The sequence below is a fragment of the Staurois parvus genome, unplaced genomic scaffold (assembly GCF_062004578.1).
Source record: "Staurois parvus isolate SC_StPar_1 unplaced genomic scaffold, SC_StPar_1.0 ptg000286l, whole genome shotgun sequence".
Classification (NCBI taxonomy): Eukaryota; Metazoa; Chordata; class Amphibia; order Anura; family Ranidae; genus Staurois; species Staurois parvus.
Genome location: NW_028318082.1, coordinates 673416 through 693377, shown reverse-complemented (window position 1 = coordinate 693377; position 19962 = coordinate 673416). Strand labels below are relative to the sequence as shown.

The 19962-nt window shown below is 41.9% G+C and overlaps 1 protein-coding gene and 1 pseudogene across 1 annotated transcript in view; one reads left to right on the top strand and one right to left on the bottom strand.

Moving 5' to 3' along the window:
* Positions 1-19962, top strand: part of CSF1R (colony stimulating factor 1 receptor) — a 129868-nt gene that overhangs the window by 38677 nt on the left and 71229 nt on the right. The window contains exons 2-6 of the mRNA XM_089682129.1: positions 4979-5230; positions 7705-7980; positions 10890-11026; positions 11124-11283; positions 18749-18938. Coding sequence (XP_089538255.1) covers positions 4979-5230; positions 7705-7980; positions 10890-11026; positions 11124-11283; positions 18749-18938 — 1015 coding nt within the window. The remainder of the gene's footprint in view (positions 1-4978; positions 5231-7704; positions 7981-10889; positions 11027-11123; positions 11284-18748; positions 18939-19962) is intronic.
* LOC149458498 (small nucleolar RNA U3) lies at positions 965-1094 on the bottom strand (annotated as a pseudogene).

Below are 19962 nucleotides of genomic sequence, written 5' to 3'. Positions count from 1 at the left end.
CGCGTGGTGTGGATATAGACCACTAAGCTCTGCCACTATAACTGTCTGAGCCGGCATGCATTCCACAGGCTGAATCCAAATCACCAGAAGTGACTTACAGCAGGGACCAGAAGTGACGACAGCAGGCAGGCCTCAATGCATTTCGTAGAATCGTGTCATCAGGAAGCTCAGAGGTATGAAGACCCTGGTGACGTCCGCTTCCTCCATGATCTTTTTGGTTATGTGATATGCACGAATTGATGGAGATCTGGTAAGCTTTCAATCTTACCACACGTGGTGGTGAATTGGCATGGACTGGGTTTTACACAGGTGTTGGGCACACAGTTGAGTGACAGTTTATGGAAAACCATTGGATGGGCTATGATTTGTTCATGCACACTATGAAGCAAATTATCTATTTTAATTAATATTAGAGGCTATTATTATAAGGCTCATGCATTTTTTGTTGAGTGATAATGCAAAATGTATGAACGCAAATTGTAACGCAAAAAATAGCATTCAATTTGAACAAGAATGTGATTCTTGTCCAAATAGAAATGTGGTTTCCCCACTGCTCCTGTGTGAACCTAGGCATTTCATAACCTGAGTTCACACAGGAGCGATGCGGGAAACCTCCCTGCACTGATCCCATGCTGTCACACAAGAAAAAGCTGCTTCACAGGTCTGGATATTTGAAATCCCAGCGAATTCCTCTCCTCTCAATGCAGGGATGACAGTACAGCCTAGACAGATTTGATTGGTCAGCACCGTCATGGTGTACCAAACGTATCAGTAATCATACTTGGCAGGGGCGGACTTACCATTCGAGCACTAGGCACTGCCCGAGGGCCCAGGGTCAGTAGGGGGCCCCATAAAATGCCCCTGGTACCTTTTATAGGCTTTTTTGGGTGTGTTTTGAGTGTGCGCAAGGACACAGGGGCCCCATGATCCCCAATTGCCCGGGGGCCCCATGAGTTGTCAGTCCACCCCTGGTACTTGGCGATCAAAAAAAGGGTATCAATGCATCCCTAAAAGCGGTTGAAAAATGTTTGTACACTTTAGAGCACATTTCAGCAGTCAATAACTATAGAAATGATCCCTGAAAGTATAGTCTTGTTGAATAAGGTTTATAGATATTCACAAGCTACAGAAATATGTACAAGAGAAACATAAGTAGAAAACGCCTCTATTTACTGAAACTTCCTTAAACAAATGACATTACCAATCAATTGAACAAGGAAATGGCTATTGCAGTTCCGGAAATAAATTTTGCTTGTTCCCACGAAAATAAATGCGCAAAAATCTACCAACCTTAACTTATATATAAAATAAATAAACAACAAAGGCTGTTACTTTTCTGTTTATTGAGCAGGTGAGGTAGCAATATGACTAAAAGAATTGAAGTTTGTAACTTTACTCCCAGCGTTTTAATTCAATTCTAACTTCCGACAGTTAAAAAACAAATAAATAAAATTGTCCACTCCCCCATTTTCCACCAATGAAGGATCTAGTGGTCATTTTGTCTAGGGGATGGGCTTAATATATGGTCCTGAAATTTTTCTTCCTGCTGGTTCTGGTTCTAGAAGCTGCTCTCCTTGATGTTCTTTGGTTGATTATTATTATTATTATTATTATTATACAGGATTTATATAGCGCCAATAGTTTGTTGATGCCTCGCTTGTTGACATCATCACATACAATGTAGGACCAGCAGTCCCATTCTGATGACATAATCACCAGTCCTGAGTTGTCCTGAGGGGCCTGGGGTCAGTAGGGGGCCCCATGAGATGCCCCTGGTACCTTTTTCATAGGATTTTTTGAGTTTGGGCAAGGACACAGGGGCCCAATGATCCTCTATTGCCCGGGGGCCCCATGAGTTGTCAGTCCTCCCCTGAGGGGGAACCACATCTTCTAGTGACTCCTAAGGGGGTAGTGCTGCAGTAATATATTTTGCACACTAAGCGTATCATACAACAATTTTCAAGCAAACAACAGTTTATAAAAAATGTAAATTGTATTAAGCTGAATGACCACAAAGTGACTGCAGTTGAACACTGGACTGCCACTGGGCCAAGGGATAATTGTTGTTGAACACTGTGGATGGGTATTATTGCAGGTATTTATACAGTGTTGGTAGGTTACATAGTGCTTTACATAGAGAGCATTCACATCAGTCTCTGCCCTAAAGGAATTAGCAAATTAGATACACACATACACGTGAAAGGACTATTTTAGAGTTGATTCAATCAACATATCAGCATACCTTTTGGCATGTGGAAGCTAAATTTCAAGTTTTGCAAAGGGTCTGAATACTTTTGCCAATGTGATATTTCAGTTTTTCCTTTTTCATACATTTGAAAAAAAAACCATGTAATTCTGTTCACATTTTGTCATTATGGGGTACTGAATGTAGATTAACCACTTGCCCTCTGTAAGATTTACCCTCCTTCCTGACTAGGCCATTTTTTGCTATGTGGCGTTGCGTTACTTTAACAGTTGCGCGGTTAGGCAACCCTGTACACTAAGGAAATTTATATCATTATTTTCACACAGATAAAGCTTTCTTTTGGTGGTATTTAATCATCACTGTGTTTTTTTATTTATTTAAATGAAAAAAGACTGAAAATTTAAAAAAAACAATATTTTAACTTTTTGATATAAAACATTTCCAATTTAAATAAAAATCTTAAAAAATTTAGGCCAAAATGTGTTCTGCTACATGTCTTTGGAAAAACAAAATCCCAATAAGTATATATTAATTGGTTTAAGTGAAAGTTATAGCATCTACAAATGGTGATATATATACTGGAATTTTGATGTATTTCTTTTTTTATATGAATAATGGCGGTGATCACCGAACTACAGCGGCACTGCGATAGTATGGTGGGCATTCTGACACTGACTGACATTGGGTGGGGACTGACTAACTGCCACTGACATCTCCAGTGACACTAATACAGTGATCAGGGAGCCAATGACAGCTCGGGAAATGCAAATCATTATACGTGATTTTGCACGTAGCGGCTGCCTTGTAGCAGTAAAACTGCTATAGGGTGGCTGGGAAGTGGTTAATGAGAAAAAAAATTGAATTTAAACAACTGTAGTATCACATGACAAAGTTGAAAAACGTGAAGGGGTCTGCATACTGTATGAATGCATTGTATATAATGGCATGCCGTAATTATTCAACCACATTTTCCACTTGCTGATATGGATGCATATGGAGGGAAGCACAGTCTTATATTTTCCATAAACACACTGATTATAAACCATAAATAGGCCTCTACAGAGAATCTCTCAGGACAGAAGTAAGTGAGTTACTACTGATTTTTTGTTTTTGAAAGTGCAGACATTTTTAATCTTGCTTGACTACCACTAAGTAATCTGCTAAACTAGGGCAAGTACATGCATTACAGGAGTCACAGCATCTGATATGTACCATTAAAAGCCTATCTCTAGCCATAATTTAGTTTTCTGCCAGGTTTTAATACTTTATGTGACACCCTTGGAGAGATTTTTCCTTACATCCTGTCTTTGTAATGCCTGTACAAAAATAAAAGGTGCAGTCACTACCTGGACAAGAAAGAACATACAGTATAGCAATAAAAAAAAACTTTGTCAAATGTTCTAACTCTTCTCCAATCTGAAAGAGATATTTTCCATCATGAGCTGACCTGTGAGAAAGTGAGTGGAGATCTATCTCCCCAATTAGGACGTAGATAGCAAGGGGAACCCAGATCTGGCACCTCCAGCACTGAGCGTATGTAATGGCCAAGGGTGCTGGGATGTGCTGGAAGGTCCATTGATGCTGGATGATCTATTGTCACTGGAGGAGATCCTTTTTTTGCATGGGGGTATATTGTTGCTGGCAGCGGGATATATTGTTGCCGGGTGGGGTCTTATGTTACTGGGGGTCTTATTTTGCTGAGAGGGATCTATTGTTAAGGGAGAGGTATTCTGTTGCTGGCTCCAGAGAGAGAGATATCATTTTACCCCTGTACAAATCATTAGTAACACCTCATCTGGAATATGCAGTTCAGTTTTGGGTACCAATTCACAAAAAGAACATTGGGGAACTGGAGAAAGTACAGAGAAGGGCAACCAAACTGATACGAGGCATGGAGGAGCTCAGCTATGAGGAAAGATTAGAGGAACTGAATTTATTCTCTCTTGAAAAGAGGAGATTAAGGGAGGATATGATCAACATGTATAAATACATCAGTGGTTCATATATTGAACTCAGTGTAGAGCTATTCACTCTGAGGTGTTCACAGAGGACAAGGGGGTACTCTTTACGTTTGGAGGAAAAAAAATTTAAAAAGAGCTGTGAAAATGTGGAATAGACTCCCTCAAGAGTTGGTTCTGGCCAGCTCAGCGGATTGCTTCAAAAATGGCCTGGATTGTTTCTTAGATACACAGAATGTAACTGGATACTAACATTTATAGGTAAAGTTGATCCAGGGAATATCCGATTGCCTCTCGGGGGATTAGGAAGGAATTTTATACCCAGCAGGAGCAAATTGGATCATGCTTTGCTGGGTTTTTGTTTGCCTTCCTATGGATCAACTGTGGGTATAGGATTATAATTTTTTTTTTCTTTTATGGTTGAACTGGATGGACTTTTGTCTTTTTTCAGCCAGACTAACTATGTAACTGTGTAACTATGGAGGGTCTATTAATGCTGGCTGCTGGGAGATTTGTTGTTGCTGAAGGGGGTCTAATGTTGCTGGGGTGGTATTTTGTTGTGGGGGTTCACTGTTGCGGGAGGGAGCTAAAAGGGGGGGTTCTAGGAGGTGAGTAGCTGTGAAATCAAGGGATGGTGCTCAGAAGTGTGTAGGGGATGGACACAATGGGTAAGTTAGAGGGGGGAGTTCCTACACCTATTCTGTGAGGAAAAAAAGCCCTGGTTTAACTAAAACATGTATAGTCATCTATAGTTTTGAAAAATGTTATTCTATATTATGTAATCATCACTGTGTTTGCTTTCTTGCCTTCTTAGGCCTAGCCTCCTTGGTAATCGAGCCTCCTGTAAGTGAAATTGTGCTACAGAATGAGGAATCTCTAAATTTATCATGCTCTGGAAATGGAAATGTGAAATGGGATCTCACAAAAAATCAAAGGAAATTTGTTAAACCAGTAAATAACACAATACTAATAACGCAAGCAACATCTAGATACACTGGAACCTACAAATGCAGCTACACCTCCCCCAATTCCACAGAACAAGCATCAGTACATGTCTTTGTAAAAGGTAATATGAATACTTTGAAACACAAATGTACAAATATTGCACATACAGCTCCAGTGTTTACTATACAGCTCATTGATAGCAAAGTCCATTGAAAAAATATTTTTATAAATGGACTTCTCTATCATTGAGCTGTAAAATAAAGACAACTCAACAATAGTCTCAGAGAAGGTAAAATGAAGACATGGCGCTACATTACCATGTGTGTGCTTAATACAATGAATATATTCGTAATATACAGCAATAATAAAGTCATTTTATGGCATTCCCCTTTTTTGCATGTATTTTAATGTTTTTGAGTTACAAGTATAATGCAGTAGGTTTAGATGATGGTGATGGGGGGAAGAATGTACAAAGTAGACCCAGCTTTAGTGTAGCTTGACCAAAAATTAAGAAACCATTGCAGATATCTATTGCATGGCATAGAAATGCCCACAAATCTACAGCGCTTCTTAAAGCCTTCAGATAGATGTACTGAAGTTTGATGCTAAGTCTACCTTCCTCACATTTGTATTCCTACAAGAATACAGAAAAGGATGCAGAAAGGGCTGGGAAAAGCTTTGGAAGTTCCAAAGTGTTTCCTATCAGAATGGCCTAGCATTTGTGCAGATTTTAAAGCTGTATTAAATCCAAAACCAAAAAATGTACAGCCCTGGCCAAAAGTTTTGAGAATGACACAAATATTCATTTTCACAAAGTCTGCTGCTTCAGTGTTTTTAGATCTTTTTGCCAGATGTTACTATGGCATACTGAAGTATAATTACAAGCATTTCATAAGTGTCATAGGCTTTTATTGACAATTACATTACGTTTATAGAAAGAGTTGCAGTGCTGACCCTTCTTTTTCAAGACCTCTGCAATTCACCCGAGCACGCTGTCAATCAACTTCTGGGCCACATCCTGGCTGATAGCAGCCCATTCAATGCATACTCAATGCTTGGAGTTTGTCAGAATGTGTGGGATTTTTTTTTGTTCACCCACCTTTTGAGGATTAACCACAAGTTCTCAATGGGATTAAGGTCTGGGGAGTTTCCTAGCCATGGACTAAAAATGTGGATGTTTTGTTCCCCAAGCCATTTAGTTATTACTTTTGCTTGGAAAAGGCATTTTTCATCACCAAACTGTTCTTGGATGGTTGTGAGAAGTTGCTCTCGGATTATGTTTTTGTACCATTCTTTATTCATGGCTGTGTTCTTAGGCAAAATTGAGAGTAAGCCCTCTCCCTTGACTGAAAAGCAACCCCACACATGAATTGTCTCAAGATGCTTTACTGTTGGCATGATACAGGACAGATGGTAGCGCTCACCTTTTCTTCTCCGGACAAGGTTGTTGTCCAGATGCCCAAAAAAACAATCTGAAAGGGGATTCATCAGCGAAAATGTCTTTACCCCAGTTCTCAGCAGTCCAATCCCTGTACCTTTTGCAGAATATCAGTCTGTCCCTGATGTTTTTCCTGGAGAGAAGTGGCTTCTTTGCTGCCTTTCTTGATACCAGGCCATCCTTCAGCAGTCTTTGCCTCACTGTGTGACAGATGCACTCACACCTGTCTGCTGCCTTTCCTGAGCAAGCTCTGCACTCCTGGTGCCCCAAACCCAAAGCTGAATCAACTTTAGGAGATGTCCTGGCGCTTGCTGGACTTTCTTGGGCGCCCTGAAGTCTTCTCTCTCCTTGAAGTTCTTGATGATACAATAAATGGCTGATTTAGGTGCAATCTTTCTAGCAGCAATATTCTTGCCTGTAAATCTTTTTTGCGCAAAGCATTGATGAGTGCACATGTTTCCTTGCAGGTAAATTCATATTTGTGTCATTCTCAAAACTTTTGGCCAGGGCTGTAATATATTGCAGCTTATCAATCATTAGATGTGGTGGCTGCATTTGTTTGATTTTTTTAAGATTTTTACCTGTTTTACCCTGGTAATCTAACCAGTAACTTACTGGCAGGATCACCAGGTGAGAATAAAGGAAGGAAAGCCTAAAAAAGAAAACTAACACAGCCATCACCTTTAATTATTGATAAGCTGCAGTATAATACATTTTGTTTTGGGTTTAATGACTCTTTAAGCCTTTTTAAAGCTGCTGTAGGATTTTTCTGAAGACACTGTCTCTTTAAATAAGGATATTATATGATTAACAAAATGGATCTCCAGTTACTTCTCTTTGTGACTTAAATAAAAAAACAGGTTGGACACACATACCTTGCCGTGTGCATTTTTTAAGGACTTGTATTGTATTATAAGTGCATTATAATTTGCTGCTATTCAAATCAAAAGGCCCTGTAGGCGAAATCAGTGGACAAAAAATGGATATTGTTTTTTGGAGGTTTTTTTGACCAACGCATGTCGAAGCATAGCACAGAAGTAAACTGCCCCATTACAAACAGTGACAAACCCGTTAACTTGCTTTACAAGGCATAGGTGTAAATGAAGCCTCAAAGTCATGGCATTGACACCAAGTTAACTTTATATGTTCTTTAATAGATGCCTCAAGTGTGTGGAACACATTGGCAACCATGATACGTGTTGATGAAGACGATGATGCTCTCATTCCATGTCTGATAACAGATCCATCTATACACGAAATATCTTTCGTATCTTTAAGTAAAGGTCAAAGGAACCAAAAAGTGTTATTTGACAATAAGAAAGGATTTACTATCCACAACGTTCAGATGGATGATGACGGAGCCTATTTGTGTCGGGCTGTTGTGAACGGGTTGACCAAAGACTCCAACCAAATTAAGCTGATAGTCAATGAAGGTAAGCTGGGTATTTATATGGGTTATTTAGGGAAGATCTAGGGAATAGTATGGGAGATAAAAAAAGGAAAAACAAGCAAAAATCTTTAATTATTTTAGGTAGACTCCAATTGGTTTATTTACTTTACTGCATATTATGTATGTATGCAAAATGTCTAGCTACTAGTAAGGACCTGATACAGTGCCTTGAAAACGTATTCATACTCCTTGAAACTTTCCACATTTTGTCATGTTACAACCAAAATCATAAATGTTTTTTTTAGGATGTTATGTGATAAACCAACACAAAGTGGCACATAATTGTGTAGTGGAAGGAAAATGATAAAAGGTTTTCAACATTTTTTACAAATAAATATCTGAAATGTATGGCATGCATTTGCATTCAGCCCCCTTTACTCTGATACCCCTAACTAAAATCTAATGGAACCAATTGCCTTCAGAAGTCAACTAATTAGTAAATAGAGTCCACCTGTGTGTAATTTAATCTCAGTATAAATACAGCTGTTCTGTGAAGCCCTCAGAGGTTTGTTAGAGAACGTTAGTGAGTAAACAACATCATGAAGGCCAAGGAACACACCAGACAGGTCAGAGATAAAGTTGTGGGGAAGTTTAAAGCAAGGTTAGGTTATAAGAAAAATCCAAAGCTTGGAACATCTCACGGTGCACTGTTTAATCCATCATCCGAAAATGGAAACAGTATGGCACAAACTGCAAATCTACCAAGAAATGGCCGTCCACCTAAAATGACAGGCCGGGCAAGGAAAGCATTAATCAGAGAAGCAGCCAAGAGGCCCATGGTAACTCTGGAGGAGCTGAAGACATCCACAGCTCAGGTGGGAAAATCTGTCCACAGGACAACTATTAGTCGGGCACTCCACAAATCTGGTCTTTATGGAAGAGTGGCAAGAAGAAAGCCATTATTAAAAGAAAGCTAAAAGAAGTCCCATTTGCAGTTTGCGAGAAGCCATGTGGGGGACACAGAAAACATATGGAAGAAGGTGCTCTGGTCAGATGAGACCAAAACTGAACTTTTTGTCCTAAAAGCAAAATGCTATGCGTGGCAGAAAACTAACACTGCACATCACCTCATCACTGAACTCACCATCCCCATCGGGAAACATGGTGGTGGCAGCATCATGTTAGGGGGATGCTTTTCAGCAGCAGGAACAGGGAAGCTGGTCCAAGTTGATGGGAAGATGGATGGAGCTAAATACAGGGCAATCTTAGAAGAAAACCTGTTAGGGTCTGCAAAAGACTTGGGACTGGGGCAGAGGTTCACCTTCCAGCAGGATAACGACCCTAAACATCCATCCAGATCTACAATGGAATGGTTTAGATCAAAGCATATTCATGTGATGGAATGTGCCAATCAAAGTCCAGACCTAAATCCAAATTAAAATCTGTGGCAAGACTTGAAAATTGCTGGTCATACAATCTGACAGAACGTGAGCTATTTTGCAAAGAAGAATGGGCAAAAATTTCACTCTCTAGATGTGCAAAGCTGGTGAAGACATATCCAAAAAGACTTGCAGGTGTAAGAAAGGTGGTTCTACAAAGCATTGATTCGGGGGACTGAATACAAATGCACGCCACACGTTTCAGATATATATTTGTAAAAAAATTTGAAAACCATTTATCATTTTCCTTCCACTTTACAATTGTGTGCCACTTTGTGTTGGTCTATCACATAAAATCCTAATAAAACACATTTACGTTTTTGATTGTAACATGACACAATGTGGAAAATTTCTAGGATTATGAATACATTTTCAAGGCACTGTTGTTATTGCACTACCAACCTCTATTCTTATAGATGTACCACTTGTTACAGCAGTTATGCAATGAGCACCAAAGTCAGACACAATGCACAAGTAATCAGCACTAAATCTGGCCATAGATGGATCGAATCTCAGCTGGTTCAGCATGGACTGGCTGAGATCCAATCCATCTATTGGCAGGCTGGTTGTACTGAAGTTGATTCATCATTCGATTTCAGTACAACCAGACTGCTGTATTTTTGCAGTAATAATTGTGTTGTTTCAGCAGGAGGGTCTCCCCACCAGCATAGCATAATAGGACTGTTGGAGGAATTCCCACATCAACACTGACTTTGTTGATAGGGGAATTGGGAAATTTTGTTTCCTGCAACCTGTAGTTGCAGGTAAGAAAATTGTATCATCTCTATCTTGCCTAATGTTGGGTGCATACTATCAGTTTCTTTTCACTCAACCCAGAGGACAGAATGAGAAAAAACTGAAGAGCTTGCAGTACTAACTGTCTGATGTTAGTAGAGCGATCTCCCCGCTGAGCTAGCTAGCTGGACTGCCCCACCCCAACCCTCCACCAGAACACACCAATTAGCACTCGCAGCCATTGACTGCCAACAAATGTTGGTTTTCCAGCATGCCAATTTGACAGAAGCCAGCCAGCTTCTGTTGGACAGGTTGGTGTACACACGGGCTGAATGTTGACCGGTTTCTATGGAATTGGCCGATACCAGCCGATATTCAGCCCATGTGTACGGGACTTAAGTAACACACCTTTTCTGATGCACCACTCTTTTTGTCTTCAATAGTCTGTTGTTCGACAATTGAGAGAAAGGGTTTGCATGTTACTCAGCTATAGGGGTATGGGTAGTATGTTCACTGAGGGGGAGAAAAAATGTACATGAATTTAAAGCGGACAACAATGCCTGAAAGTTTCTTATGTCATTTGCCAAACATAACATATATCACTGTACACACATATACACACACAACAGATACGAAGTATGAGTGCTGAATACATTTTACTATCTTGGCAGACATACTAATACAAACCATTTCCATGTTTGAAATGAGCTTTGCATTAAAATTTTGGTTATTATGGCTGTGCAAAAAAAAAGAAAATTGTTGCTTTATTTCTGTTTAGTGCCGAAGATGCCCCCATTGGTCATTCTGTCATCAATGGAGAATATCAGAATTCAAGGAGAAGTCTTCAAGATTACATGCACATCAACTAGCACTAGCAGGGTGTCTCACATCAAATGGGAACATGCAGGAAAAAGAGTAATATAATAATAATAATAATATTCAAAACTGTTTTCTAATATGGTCAAGTTAAGTAGAAAAAAGGATTTGTAATGAAGTGTTTATCTTCTAAAAGGTACCAGCAAATGAAACATATAATGTCAACGGAAATACATGGATTACTGTTTCCATTTTACGAATTCCAAGCATAGACTTCAGTGACAGTGGAGACTACACATGTATCGGAGATATCAAAGGGAAATCCAGTAGAGCTTCAGCCAAACTTCAAGTTATAGGTACTGTAACATTAATTCTGCCATTGTCAAATTACAGCACAATTAATCATTCATGCTTAAAAGCAGTTCTCCCAAAACTGAGAATTCACTGACAGGTTTTTTATCACATTTTGCAATTCCAACACGGTGATTCACCTAAGATCCTATCTCCATCTCCTTTCTACAATAATACTTTGGGGTTGATTTATTAAAACTGGAGAGTGCAAAATTTGGTGCAGCTCTGCATAAAAACCAATCATCGTCCATTTTTTTTGTCAAAGCTTAATTGAACAAGCTGAAGTTAGAAGCTGATTGGCTACCATGCACAACTGCACCAGATTTTGCACTCTCCAGTTTTAGTAAATACCCCTTTGCGTTGCTTGGCTATATACAAAGAAATCAAAGTATGGTCAGACACAAATGGGTTGCTTTACTAAAGGCAAATATGTAAAATAATAAAGGTGCAGTGCTGGGGATAGACACAAAAATGCAGATGGTAATCAGATATGCCATGCAATATGCAAACTCGTCTTTCAAAATGCCATACGTGATATAGTTTCTGGTAATCACAGACAAGTAAAAAACGTCCAAGTAAGGAGACATGTGACGTGGAGGTCCTGTGGAGTTACTGCTTATGGTAGAAATGTGTGATCCAGAAGTGATAGGTAATTAATGAACAGAATGCACACTCACCAGAAGTGCGTATTAAATACGCATTAAGGAGATCTCCTGTATCATCAGGTACATGTAAGCTCATCCGTATTCAGGTCAGGCTGCACCCTATGAATACGTGCTTAGCACGAAACGCGTCAGAGAGGGCTACAGCATCTGGACATCTAGCCACCGCTGGTGGCCATCCTTAATCTCTGGTCAGTATTGTGATTTTTACTTACTTTACATTAGAATAAAGTTCATCCAAACAGTGTCACACTATGTGGTGTCCCTTATTGGGCTCTCTTCATGAGTGCCACCCTCCAGATTGCCTGCCCTAAGAGGTGACCCCAGATGTTATGACTGATTGATGAACCTTGGAATCCTGTTGTGCCTGTGACCAGATGATGATAGCGAATGCAGTGCTTCTTCTTGAGCCACTCCTTTGTTGCCTTGGCAGGATGTTTTGGGTCGTTGTCATGCTGGAAGACCCATCGACGACCCATCTTCAGTATTCTGGCTGAGGGAAGAAGGCTCTCATCCAAGATTTTACAATACATGACATCGTCCATTGGCCTCTCAATGTGGCAAAGTCAGCCTGTACCTTTAGCAGAGAAACAGCAGCAAAGCATAATGTTTTCACCTCCATGCTTAACTATAGGGATGGTGTTCTTAGGGTCACAGCATTTTTCTTCCTCCAAACATGGCGATTCGAGTTAATGACAAATTTTGGTCTCATCTGACCACAGCATTTTCTCCCAATCCTTCAATGAATCATTTCGATGCTCATTGTCATACTTCAGATGGGCCTGTACATGTGCTTTCTTGAGGAGGGGGACCGTGCGGGCATTGCAGGATTTCAATCAATCGCGGCGTTTTGTGTTACCAATAGTTTGTTTGGTGACTGTGGTCCCAAATGCCTTGAGAACATTCACAAGCTCCTCCTGTGTAGTTCTGGGCTGATCCCTCAGTGGATTCTGCGGACAGGTGTCTTTTATAAACATAAAGAGTTGTTGTTAGGAGAACCTTCTTGAATTGACAGGACTAATCTGTGTTCCACATGAACACATAGCCAGTCTGTGGGAGCCAGAATTATTGCTGTTTGGTAGGGGATCAAATACTTATATTACTCAATGAACTGCAACTCAACTTATAACATTTGCTTCATGTGTTTTTCTCTGTTATTGGTTGATATTCTGTGTGTATCATTTAAAATATATCTGTGATTAAAATTATAGACCCTTTTTTTCTTTGTAAGTGGGCAAACTTACAAAATCTGCAGGGGATCAAATAATTAATTTCCCCACTGTATATGTTTTAAGCAAATATGGCTGCCCCAGGTACACATGATACACATTTACAAGCTACACACAAAAATAAAAATTTTAAAAACGTAACACAGATTATTAAGATCATTGTCATAAAGATGATTGCTTTCACATATATATTGACAAAAATTTAAACACTATTGTTCCACATTAAAGTGGATCTGTTGCTTTGTACTTCACTTTATCGCCACAGTGTGAGGTAACTATTAGCCAGCTGACAATGAGTATTAGAGAGAATCTTGTGGGACATCTCTTTGGTGGGATATCTAAATTTTAAATACCAATGGGCATTCATTCCCATTTGTATCCACTAAAAACTGAGTTTTTAATTTAGGCTGGAGTTTTGTTTTTTTTTTTCTATTTTCCAGTCATGCAAGATTTATGCAATGAAGACACTTTAAATGTTGTTGCTGGCAAATGGGGGAGGTGGGCTAATGTGGAGAAAGTATCAGCAACATGAAAGGTAGGCTCTCAAGAGAACCTATTTGTTTTCACTGAATGAGCAAAATGACAGGTGTACTTGAAGCTGTATATACACAAGCAGATACAATCATCTGAGATTACTCTTTATTAGCTCTGGGCAGCCTAATCTGCAACATACAGTACAGTATATGGCCATCCAGATAGATGACTATATCTGACTGATCTGGCACATTAACCATAATATAAGGCCAATGCATCCATCGTATGACCATATGAAAATGGCTGGAGACTATAAGTATTGCTTATAATGACAAGTGACTGGGTTGCAAAGAGAGAGGATAAGCATAACCATAATCTATTGCTTGATTTCCAAAGGTAACATTGCTAGTATGTAGTTTGGTGGTTTTTACTTCTAACCACAGATGGCAGAAGAAAGCTGGAGGGAGGTCAGAGGTTTATTACCGCATATTGTTTATTGCATCCCTGCTATTTTCTAATCTTCACTTGGGTAATGGGCAGGCTTGGTCCATATAGTCAGATGTCAGATCTTTAGTTTTCGCTTGTCACTGTGATTCCTGTTGAGTTACAGGACTTAGAAAGTATGTTTGCATAGGAATTAATAAAATTGACCAAAAGGCCGCCACAGAGTGTTAAAAAGTAAGGGCAGCCACAACTTTAAAGTAACAGGTTCACTTTAATTTAGTTTTCCCCATCTGCAGTGGCATGTATATAGCACTACCCCCTTAGGGATTGCTGATGAATTTTGGGTCCCCCAATTTCATCCACAGACAGAAATCAGGCCTTGAGCATTGGTTTTGTTGTATTATTGAAGGGAATTAAACTTGGGCTAGAGTTTAGGGATGTATAGGATGCTCAAGGGAACTGAAGTCTGAGGACAACTTCCTGAACTATTTACAGCTTCTTCTTTCTGGCACACAGTCTCTGTTGGAGCTCAAGCCAGTGGCTCCTAGTTTTATTACCCCAGATTCTAGATGAATTCCTCTTCACCCAGCAATCTGAAGGTTATCTTCCTGAGCAGCGGATCTGGCTCCTGTTCCCTTAAATAAGATGCACAGTCACCATCAGGGGGCTAATCTGGTTTCCCACCAGAGTGCTCCTTCCCATCTCCCCCCAGGGGGTGTAGGTGTGCTCACTCAGATCCTCTCTTGCACAGCTTGTGGAATGGCTGCTGCTACCAGTCCTATCAGCTGGGCTGCTTTGTCCCTGTCATACAGGTGATCCTTGCTAAGGGAATCAGTGAGTCCTTAGTTTTCCTCCTTTCCAGCTGCAGGCTCGCAGTCAGGCCCCATCCCACCAGACCTCCTGGCAGCCTCCTTCCTCCAGCCTCACATCTTCCTGCTTCTCACTCCTCTCCAAGGGAGGGAGGGGCTGGGCACCGAGGAGCACACAGGAAAGAAACGGAACGATCAGGTTCGAACTGTGCAGTGGTGACAAGCTGCAATGTCCTGTATGGCTTTCAATGAAGCAGCTGGAAGCTGATGCTCCTCCTCTCCCTCCTGCAGCTTTTAGCTGCTTCATTGAAGGAGGGAGGAGAAGGAGAACCTGAATCTGCTCTGCCTCCCCCTGTTCCCACACTCCAGTCCATGCAGCTTCAGAGGATGTGTGGTCAGGAAATTGAACACAGAGCAGCTGACAGCTCTGATGCTTCTGAATGAACATGTAAGTCCGATCGTCCTACCTTCCTTCCACCTCTCTCTCCCTTCCTTGCTTCCACCCACCTCTTCCTTCCTTCCTGCCTTCCACCCACCCCTTGCTTCCTTCCTTTCTTCTACCCTCCCCTCACTACCTACCACCCCTCCCTTCCTTCCACCCACCCCCCCTTCCTTCCTTCCTTCCTTCCTTCCACCAACCCCTTCCTTCCTTCCACCCACCCTCCCTTCCTTCCACCACCCTTCTTTCCTTCCACCAACCCTTCCTTCCACCCCTTCCTTCTTTCCATCCACTTCTCCTTCCTTCCACCCCTTCCTTCCACCCACCTACCTCTTCCTTCCTTTCACCACTCCCTTCCTTCCTTCCACCCCTCCCTGACTTTCTTCCACCCCTCCCTACCTTCCTTCCTTCCTTTCGTCCTTCCTTCCTTTCTTCCACCCACCCCTTTCTTCCCTCTGATCCTTCCTTCCACCCCTCCCTTCCACCCACCCCTCTCTTCCCTCTGATCCTTCCTTCCACCCCTTCTTTCCTTCCTTCCACCCACCCCTCTCTTTCCTCTGATCCTTCCTTCCACCCCTCCCTTCCTTCCTTCCACCCAGCCCTTCCTTGCTTTCTTTCCCCTGTCCCTTTTTTCCACCCACCTACCCTCCCTTCCTTCCTTCCACCCACCCGTCCTTCCTTCCATCCCTTCCTTCCTTCCTTCCACCCACCCCTCCCTTCCTTTCTTCAACTCACCCTTCCTTCCACCCACCCCTTCATTCCCTCCATGGATCCCTCCCCTCCCTCTGGCCCTTCTTTCCACCCCTCCTTTCCTTCCACCCCTTCCTTTCTTTCACCACTCCCTTCCTTCCTTTCAGCACTCCCTTTCTTCCACCCCTCCCTTCCTTCCTTTCACCCCTCCCTTCATTCCTTCCAGCCACCCTTCCCTTCCTTCGTTCCTTCCAGCCACCCTTCCTTCCTTCGTTCCTTCCACCCACCCCTCCCTTCGTTCCTTCCTTCCATCCACTCACCCCTCCCTTCCTTCCTTCCCTTTCTTCCCTTCCTTCCTCCCTCCCTTCCACCCATCCCTTCCTTCCACTCCTCTCATCCTCCCTTCCTTCCACTCCTTCCTTCCACCCCTCCCTTCCTTCCAGCCTTCCCATCCTTCCACTCCTCCCTCCCTCTCTGCCTTCCTTTCTTCCACCCTTCCCTCCCTTCTTTCCACCCCTCTCCCTTTCTTCCACCCCTCACTCCCTTTCTAACTTCCTTACACCCCTCTCTCCCTTTCTCCCTTCTTTCCTTCCATCCACCTCTCCCTTCCTTCCTTCCATTTCCTTTCTTCCTTCCTTCCCTTTCTTCATTCCGCATAAACCGTTTAACAGTGCCATTTCATGAGATCATTTACGAGGGCGTGTTTAGGGGCGGGATTAGGGGTGGGGCAGGATTAGGGGTTGGGTGGGGTAATTGGTGGAGAGTAACTCTTAAGTGCTGGCTAGTAGCTCAGGACTTGAAATTGTGAGCCCTGAGTTACAATATGTGTATCTAGGAAAGATTGGCTGAGGTCCCTCAAAAGTGCAACCAACTACTCCTCAAATGCACCCACTGCCTCTAAGGCCCTCCTCAGAACAGGGGGAAATTCCAGAGGGGCTGGCCTGCAGAGTTGTTCAGTCCTGACCAGCATTTGACCCCTCTGATTATCCTACCTGAGCTGCTAATCAGCTCCTCACTAGCTATCAGGGTCTAGCTCCCCCTAGCTAAACTAGCAGGGTGCTATATGTAGTTCCCATTTTGCACTGCTGATTGCTAAAGGGCTGTTACATGGAGTGGGCCACATGTACCTCCATACATGGAAATACCAGGTATTTTCAGTATCAGAATGGAGCAGTGGGGTGGAGGGTGAAGGGGTGGTAAGTAAATGCTGGAAAAGGGTGAAGAATTTGAAAAAAAAAAAAACATTGATTTATTATAAATAGAACATGTTTGTTTTAAGCAAGAGAAAATAAATACTATAAATATCTAATAAAGATTTCTCTATTTTTCCATACTTAATTGCACCACCTTATACTGTAAGCACATCACTCAGGTGCCAGCCCCTGGCCTATAGTGAGTAGGTAGATTAACGCAGTTCAGACACAAGAATTCAAAATCTACAACTTTGCTGACCATGAAAACTTAAACAAACTCACCAAAACTTGAAAACCAAACATAACATTCAAAGAATAGGGAAGGAAAAATGCATTTGCTTCACCAGTTTTGCAGGAAAAAGAGGAGTTTAAGGATCAGTGGGATTGTTAGTGGGAAGAATAGTGCCCCATCATTGATATCAGTGGGAGTAATAGTGCCCCATCATTGGTGTCAGTGTGGGAGGAATAGTGCCCCATCATTGATATCAGTGGGAGTAATAGTGCCCCATCATTGGTGTCAGTGTGGGAGTAATAGTGCCCCATCATTGGTGTCAGTGTGGGAGGAATAGTGCCCCATCATTGGTGTCAGTGTGGGAGGAATAGTGCCCCATCATTGGTGTCAGTGTAGGAGGAATAGTGCCCCATCATTAGTGTCAGTGGAAGGAATAGTGCTCCATCATTGGTGTCAGTGGGAGGAATAGTTCCCCCTGTTATTGGTGTCAGTGGGTGGAATAGTGCCCCATCATTGGTGTCAGTGGGAGAAATAGTTCCCCCTGTTATTGGTGTCAGTGGGTGGAATAGTGCCCCATCATTGGTGTCAGTGGGAGGAATAGTACCCATCTTTGGTGTCAGTGGGAGGAATAGTGCCCCATCATTGGTGTCAGTGAGAGGAAAAATTCCCCATCATTGGGGTCAGTTAGAGGAATAGAGGAATAGTACCCCATCATTGGTGTCAGTGGGAGGAATAGTGCCCCATCATTAGTGTCAGTGTGAGAGTAATAGTGCCCCATCATTGGTGTTAGTGTGGGATGAATAGTGCCCCATTGTTGGTGTCAGTGGGAGGAATAGTGCCCCATCATTGGTGTCAGTGGGAGGAATAGTGCCCCATCATTGGTGTCAGTGGGAAGAATAATGCCCCATCATTGGTGTCAGTGGGAGGAAAAGTGTCCCATAATTGGTGTCAGTGGGTGAAGCTCAAATAGGAAGAGGTGGAGCCTAAAGAGGAAGGTGGAGTTTATAGATATAGGGGTGGATCTTAAACAGGAAGGGGTGGGACAAATTTAGATGAAGGGGGTGCCCAATTTTAGTCTTGCCTAGGGCAGCACAAAACCAAAATACACCACTGCTTGGTAGCGCAGGATATCCCATCCCTGCTAATATGTGATGTCAAAATCTAATCCTGAGAGTAGTCCCTTAATAGTCACATTCCCTGCAATCACATGCCCAGTAGCTTTCCACTAATAGGGCAACTATTCTCTAAGTAAATGTCTAACAGAATAAATATGTTTTTTTGCAACGTTTTTATTTCAGAAAAAGCTTTCATTAATATTGCAACTCCAGAAAAGAAAAATATTTCATTGTACATGGGTCAATCTGTGGCACTGACAGTCATCATTGAAGCATACCCCAATGCTCTATCCTGGAAATGGGCACATCAGGCTTCTGACAATGCGCTGAATGTTTCTACACAAGCAGATCTGCTGTCCAATGGAACTTACAGGTTTGACTTTAGGGCTATTTTTTTGTAATGCCTGATATTTATTATTATCTTCTCCAAATGTCAGTTTGTATTCCTGACCTACAATATCTCATAAAACACAGTCTGTATGGATATTATGCTTGCACGGTGTCATATCAAGATCCACAGACAGTTGAACTCACCAGGAATACATAAGTAGCATTTAGTGTACTGTGACCCTAATGTTATAAAGGATGTCTTTCTGATCTCCAGAAGGTCATAAGCTGCTCTGTGTCCTAGCCTATAAGTCTGTGGAAGGCTGACCTGGCTAGCACAGTATAGCTTGGTCGAAATAGGTTAGGACTGAAATATAACGTTACTAAACACAAAGGTGCAGTTGAACACAAATAAGCAGCCTGAAGCCTGGCTAATAAAAAAAAGCTATTATTTTCAGTGGAGAAGGGTTAGAACCTTTGCCAGTTTTTCATGGCAATCTGTGTTCATCACTATTACCAGGAGATTTCCCAGAGAGCTCGCAGACAGAGGGCAATACACATTTTTTTTTGCACACTGTGGAATGCTAGAATTTCTGGCAGTGTCCTATTTACATACAATCTATAGTGGGGGTTTCCTTTCCCTTTTCCGGAAAACAAATGAAGTAGGGCTGAGTTCTGCTCCACCATTCACAGGAAGCCTTGTAATATTATGAATAAATGCAAGGCTTCCTTTGATTGGCTGAAGTAGAGATAGTGATGTCATCCACCCGCTTCTCCATCACAATCAGAGGAAGCTTTGTATTAATTAATAAAAATGCGCTGGGCGTTCACGTCAAACGAGGGCTTTTAATTTTCAGGTATCTTTTTATGCTAATGCTAGCGTGCTAGCATGGCGGTACTACACGCAGTAGTAAGTGGCAAGTGTGTGCTATTACTGATAGATGGCACACATGTCGAGGGCCAGTCCAGAGACCGTTAATCAAGATGGCAGACAACAATGATAGTGCATGCATGGAACAGCTTGTGGTGATGAAGTTTCTTGTGATCAGAGTAAAACCCGCGGATGTCTA